Source organism: Epinephelus moara, chromosome 5 (genome assembly GCF_006386435.1).
Source record: "Epinephelus moara isolate mb chromosome 5, YSFRI_EMoa_1.0, whole genome shotgun sequence".
NCBI lineage: Eukaryota > Metazoa > Chordata > Actinopteri > Perciformes > Serranidae > Epinephelus > Epinephelus moara.
The window spans coordinates 9,660,056-9,667,380 of NC_065510.1; the positions used below are offsets into that span (position 1 = coordinate 9,660,056).

The window sequence follows — 7,325 nt, forward strand, 5'->3', positions numbered from 1 at the left end:
AGGTCAAGGGGATACTATTGATTAGAAGGTATGTACAGCTGATGGCAGGGGGGATGGGGCTGGTTCTCTGTGGGGAAATTATGATGCGTTAGCGTGTCTGCTTGTGCAGACATTGTACAGCATGTGCATACAATATGTGCGTGTGTGTGTGTGTGTGTGTGTGTGTGTATGTGTGTAAGAGAAAAGAAATACTTTGTGCGCTGATGATTGATGCAGACACAGGGTGACCCAGCGTTCACACAAACACCTTGCCTCCTCCTCAATCTAAAACACCCCATGGGTGACACGGTAGTATGATCACCTTGCTGCCACCATCTGTTCGCTGGGGAACCAGTGGGATGTACCACTGAGAGGGGTGGAAGAATGAGAGAGAAAACAGGGGGAAATCCATTTTTTTCTTTACACACTAGTGTCACTGAAAAACACATTGACTTTGTGTTTTTGCTTTCTCTCAAAGCAGCTCTCACTGATTTCTGGTGAGATTCTACCAGACCTACAAGAAGGGGACGTTTGTGTCGGCAAACGTTAAGAGAGAATCATGAAGACAGAGAGAGGGAAGCCAGCTTTGCAACCTGAGCTGCAGCTCTGATCTGGTTTACCCACAATGCAACAGGACGTGTACCTCTGAGGGAGCCAAGACTTTATCACAGCGGTTAACCCCATCAGTCATAATGCCTCTGGGGCATTTACTGTACTGTATGTGAGCATACATGCCAACACAGGTTTGTTCACACATAGTCTCTGGATATTAAAGACACTGAGCATCACATTGACCAGAGGTGACCACATGTGTGAGATATTACAGTACACGGTCTACACGTGTACATTTAAGACTGCATGAGCTGTTTTCATGGGTATTACTTTCCACTAAAGAAATAGATCCTATGGAAACTGTTGTCAGTGAGGTATTAGTCTGAGTGGGTGGAAGTTCGCTGCATAGATCAGCCTCTCATTGGACGGAACGAGCCACCTGCTGAAGTCCCGCCCTACCACCTCCGGTTGTGTAGCAGTTTTCAACCGTTTTCAACGCGTCCTTTACTGACTTTTGCGGTGTTTCATCTTGCGGGGATGTAGCCATTTTTCTGCCATGGTTCGCGTCCTGTAGGCGATATTTTTGTGGTTATTTTTTTGGTTGAAAGAAATACAAGCAGACGGTGCGTTTTTTTCTCCAATCTCAAAGTGAGAGTCGGTCCAGCCAGACCTTTCTTTTCTTGAGAAAGGTCTGGTGAGCGAGACTAGTGAGGTATTAAGATTACCCAGAGTGACTGGGACATTGTTTCTGGAATGACTTGGGGTTTAATGGTACAAAAAATTCACAGTTCAGTATGAACTGTGGTGTTGGGGTCATGGTTCAGTATGCGTACAGCAGGGAACTAATTTTTAAAAATGCATAAATTACATATTTTGTTTTCATTTATTTTTAAAAAAGTAAACTTTCAGCAGTGGCTGGCTGGTCATATTTCTTTCTGGAAGAGGTGAGGCACTCAAATATTGGCATATTGTCAGTAAGAAAAAAAATTACAACGCAAATGTCAGTGATGTAATGTAATTCTCCAACATAAGACTCTGGCCTATTGATAATTCCTGAACTGCAGCTTGTGCTTGTTTATACAGGCCAGGCACAACAGACTGACTAAAGACTTGCCTTCCAGTCTGTTTTTGTCTTGTTCAGCTAAATTATGCATTTGGGTGATGATGTTGTAAATTAAATGTTTCCACAGATCTATCTGAGTTCAGTTGACCAATGTTGGCATACCCTTACACACAAATCGTTGTTCATCGAGCTTGAATTACCCAGCTAACCGCGCTTAGCCAACTAGCATCCACAGCTGATAAACAGCAACTGTGCGCTGCCAAAACTCTCCATGTTAAATTTATGCTGCAGAATTTCTGTTCAACATGTGCAAGTAGACATAATTAGACTACTCTGACTGTTTGGGTCACAGGGCATACCGAACGAATGTTGCATACTGAATGAAATATCCTGTATCAAATGGTTCAGGATGAATATTCAATACCGTAACACACCTTGGAAAGACATGATGTGGTTGCATTTTTTAAGTAAGTCTTAAAAAGCTGTGAATGCCACAGAGTAAGTGCCATTTTATTGAGCTTGCAGCATGTATGTTAGAGGTTAATATCTAAAAAACCTGGCCAAACAAAAGCCAATATATCTGCATGGTACAAGAGGGAGGTGAGAATGCATTTATTTATTTGTAAATTGGGTGAACTAAACCTTTAAAATCCCAGCATGACATAGCATGCCATCCTGCTGACATAATTCCTCAGTGTCAGTTTGAAATGTGACTCCTCGTGAACTGAACTGTGGACTGACACTGGGACAGCTAATTTGTCTCTGAAGGTGGATTAATCATTTTCATCAACTTGTCATTACCCCCATTTCTCCTGCTCCCTCACACTAGCACACACACTAGCACACACACACACACACACACACACACACACACACACATGCAGCATAAATATACAGCAAAGGAGATTTACAGCATGTGTTGCCAAGAGCCACTCCATCTCAAGATTAGAGTGGTGCAAATGCTTTACAGAAAGCTGATGGCAACACACACACACACACACACACACACACACACACACAATAAGAAAAAGATAGATAACTCAGCTGGACGCCAAGTGTCTGTTTTTTCACATTTCATTTCATTCTTTACTTTTCATATCAAGGCCATACCTGAGTCACAGCTTTATTATGTGAGGGAATTCTTTTCCCATTCATTTCAGTGTTTATGTTGTCCCATATTGTTGTCCTGCAGCTAATATAAAGCCATGCTTGGTCACACATCCCCAGGGGGCGCTGCGCTCCCATTCTTTAATAAATCATGAACGTGCTCCTCTCACCTGACCCCAACATTTTGTCCCGCTGCCTCCCACACGATTAAAAGTGCAATCACATCTGAATAATGCAATATGTCTTCTTCTTTACAAAACTCTTTCCTGTTCAGAAGCATCAGGCAGGACGGAGTGCATTGGCCATTCACTCTATTAGACTAGTGAGGCTGTAAGGTGGTGGAATGCTGTGTTTTCATCGCAAACACGGTCCCAAATCCTTGTCAGGATTAAAATATCTCAGCATAACAAGTCAATTTATCCTTTGTTTGGCTGCTACCGGGCAGCGCAGCTTCAACAGTTTATATACGATTGTGTTTCCCGGTTCTTACCTTGCATAGTAGCCTTCCCGAGAGCCAGGGAGAACCACAACACCGCAACCGCAAACTTCATGCTCCCTCTTATCAACAGCAGCACCGATTGGATGTATCCACAGCGAAGATCAAATCATTTTACTGTTCTCTCAGTCCTGCAGGGTGCATCACTTCCAGCAGCCGAGTGGGACCTCCGGAGTATCACCGCTGTGCTGTCCAGTTTAAATAATGAAGGACAGATGGTTGTTGGTGGCTTTGTAGAACATGGACCGCCTTCACAATGTGGGGCAGCAGCAGCAGCAGCAGCAGCAAGTGTGATAGATATTTCCCCCCTTTCCTTTCGTTTTGTTCTGTCGCCAGTTCTGTTTCCCTGCAGCCTCTCCCCGTGTGTTTGTGTGAGTCCCGGTGCAGAGATGGATGCTGCCGGAGCGGAGCCGGGCTGAGGGCGGGACGGAGGAGGGCTGGCCCGTCAGAGGATGGAGGGAGACAGATCTGGTACCCATCCAAAGGGATATAAATAAATGATAGATAGATAGATAGATAGATAGATAGATAGATAGATAGATGCCAACAATCAATAACTTCACTTTTAATCCCGTAATATAACTTTGGTTAATATCAGCTTTGGTGTAAAATAATATTAGATACAAGTAAATATTGTACAATATTGTGCAGCTGGATGCTGGTCAATGAATGGCGCTGCAAAATAATCAAAAATGCAGAAAGGGCTAACCACACATTGATCTCATACTCGCAGGTATTTTTTCATAGTGTAATCTAATCCAAGGTTTAAATGCAGCTGGCTCATACATATACCATCCTCTCGAGTTCAGATTTCAGGTCTGTTGCACTTCTGATTCAGCATCATTGACAGGTGTGGTCAGAAGTGGTGTGAAATATGTTCTGTTGCACCTGCAATCACATCGGATGTCACAGTGTACTAATTTCATTTCTACATCACTGCAGAAAAAGAAGTTAGGGACATGTGAATACTGACAACAACAACAAAGTGATGCTCCACACTTCATACCTTAAAAGGGGAACCTTGATATTTTTCAATCTGATTACTATTTTGTTATGTTCTTGTGTCTAAGTGACTCATTGGAAGAACAATTTTTGAAACTGGTCCAGTGTTAAAAGAAAGTGTTGCAAACAGTAGGCTACAATGAAACCACTCAGGGCAGATGTGCCCCTTTAAGTCCTTTAAAAGTGCTTGTTATGGGCGGCTGTGGCTCAGAGGTAGAGCAGGTCGTCCACCAATTGAAAGATCAACTGCTCGATCCTCCAGTCTGCATGTTGAAGTCTCCTTAGGCAAGATACTGAACTCCAAATTGCTCCCAATGGCTGTTCCATCAGTGTTTGAGTGCGTGTGAATGGTTACTGAAAAGCATGTGGCACCATGCATAGCCTCGGCCACCAGTGTGTGACTGTGTGTGTGTGAATGGGTGACTGTGACATGTAGTGTAAAAGTCCTTTGAGTGGTTGGAAGAGTAGAAAAGTGCTACAAAAGTGCAGTCCATTACCACTGACAGGCTCAGATTGTTATTATGAGTGCTCTACAACACTATAGTAAGGACCCCTTTTGAGGTCAAGATATGTAAACAAACTGCAATGCATATACCCCAGTGATGTGAGAGATGGAGCCAGTCAGGGTCTGGAACACGTTCCAGGACACCACCGTTGACGTCACCACTGACGTCAATAAATTTACTAAGTCTGGAGTGGATTTAATTTGTAAAACAACAAAAGCAATTGTACCCATAACCACAGTTAAATCATTCTAAAATCAAAGACCATGGATTAGCAGAGACATCCAGGATGCCATAAACATGCACTGCAGCTTGTCTGGAAACACGGACAATCATAAAGCAGCAGCCACAGGTCAAAAGAGCTGACATGATCATATTTTACTGGGGCTGTACCTTGTATGAGTCCATGTAACCAATAAATGATGAAATGATTGAGAAATTAAACGTTTCTCCTTACCTTTCGCTTGTTCCAGTCTGTTTTGTGCCCAATTCTTGCCAATGAGAACTCTTATTCTGAAATCTCATGAATGGTGGCAGAAGGAAAATGTTGTGAATATTAGTGAGAGTTGGAGACAGGAGTGGCGGTAATAGTTTGTTGTGTTGGAGTACAGAAAGCATATCTTACTCTTTGCTTAAAGTTTTTAAATGTCACGTCTGAATTTTAAGCTTATTTTGACCTTTTGAAAAGTCTGTGAGACGTCTTGTTAGCAAAACTTGGACACAAAACAGACCAAAACAAGCAAAAGCTATGGAAAAAAAAGTTTCATTTCTCTGTAGAGCCCTTTGTGTGAAGTTGTCAGACTCATAATGACAATCAGAGCCTGTTAGTGTAACAACAAAGGCTTGTAATAGACGTAAATTGACAGGGCACACTTGCCCTGAGTGGTTACATTGTGGTGTTTTTCCCCCCTGCCAGCTGGAGCTCTCTCAATACTGGACCAATATCAAAAAATCTTGTTCCCATGAATCACTTAGACACAAAAACAATGAAAAATAGGGTCCAGGTTGAAAAATAGCAAAATTACCTTTCACCATGACTGACATCAATCACGAAGATGACTTCACAAAGAGTCCAACTCAAGTTTCTGCACAAAGTTTCACATCAGGAGCAAGAGATTATGCTGAACTTCAGGGCTGCTCACTTAGCTTTATGGCTAACACTCTTAGATGTTATGAAGCACTTTAGTTTATGATAAATGGCTCAAGATCATCTTTCAGGAAGCAGTGACCTGCAAGTTTCCTCTCAGAAGCCCATCGCACTGTTTTATAGGCAGTGAGTCGGCACATTATCGTAAATCATCAAGAGAGTGCAATCTGATGCTTCATTCATTCAGCTACACACAGAAAAACCTACTGTACACATGCCGTGCCGTGCCATGTCATGCCATACCAGACACGCCATGCTCTTTATTGTCACAGGAGACTAAGAGTGAGGTCGTAAGCACAAAGAATGTTTCAAGCAAAACTGAATCCATACTAATGCTATAAGCACACTGTGCATTGGAGTGGGGAAAAAGGATTCCAGATGACTGGAAAAATACACTCTGACACATCACATCCTGTAACCAAATCTGATTAGAGACCTTAATGTATATGTGGGCATCATAGATCCAGATTAGAGCCTAATTCCAATACAAGTGAACCCACAAGACTGGAGGTGGTTGTGCTTTTATTTTATGCATGTTGATATTCCAAAAGCTATCACCTTTCACTGATAAAAGGTAAAGTGGCGAGGGTGAGCACTTACTGTGGCACGATCTGTCTAATTATCTGCTGTGCAAGCCAAGCGGATGAGCTGATCTAATATCGATCTTGCAGAGAGTTTCCATACACTGTTGGGAAATTGAGAAATGGGCATCTCCTCTGGTTCAATTCACTTCTGTTACAACTTAATGGTGGTGGAACAGAGAGAAAACAGTACCTACATGAATATAATTAGGCTTCACAATGGGCTTGGCAGTTTTATTTTCCTCACATGTAATATAAAATGCATCATTGTGTCAGTGTGTAAAAGACAACAAGCAGGGGACTGATAGAGTGTGAAGAATGGGAGTGGATTTATGGGGGCGCAAAGGTCCGACAGCCAGAGCATCTGACAGAGACCAGAGAGCTCGGCTCTATTTGCTTTGTGTCATTTATTCAGGCAATCAAATAAGCAGTTAGTTGACTCGTAAAGATCTCGTGGCGGGCCAGTGAAGGAGATGGACTCTTGCTCTCTCTCTGTCTTGTAATTAATTTTGAGCTAACAGCAGCTGGAAGAGGAACTGCAAGGTGAATCATTCTGCACCCACGCACAGAAATGCACAAACACGCAAACAAATGATTGGACGGTTCATTCATCATCACCATGGACACATGCCTCTCTGCTGCACACATGCAGGTCACATGGCACTGGGCTGCTTTTGTTGGCTTTGTGTATCTCATTAAATGCTCAGGCACCTGATCGCTTGCTTTGCTCATTGCCAAGACTTGCCCACGGGGGAACCCAGCCTGTCTCACACACACATACGGGGAACAAACACACACATACACGTATCAAGTAGGCACAGCCTCCCTGCTTATCTAACACCCAAACAAACTTCTGTGTCAGAGCACACAAACTGTCAGCGAGTGCTTCAGTCTT

At 42.9% G+C, this 7,325-nt stretch overlaps 1 protein-coding gene across 1 annotated transcript in view; it reads right to left on the reverse strand.

The window, feature by feature from the left end:
* Positions 1 to 3,597, reverse strand: part of chrnb3a (cholinergic receptor nicotinic beta 3 subunit a) — an 18,110-nt gene extending 14,513 nt beyond the window's left edge. The window contains exon 1 of the mRNA XM_050045195.1: positions 3,192 to 3,597. Within this exon, the coding sequence (XP_049901152.1) occupies positions 3,192 to 3,252 (61 nt within the window). The 5' untranslated portion in view covers positions 3,253 to 3,597. The remainder of the gene's footprint in view (positions 1 to 3,191) is intronic.
* Positions 3,598 to 7,325: the final 3,728 nt, after the last annotated feature.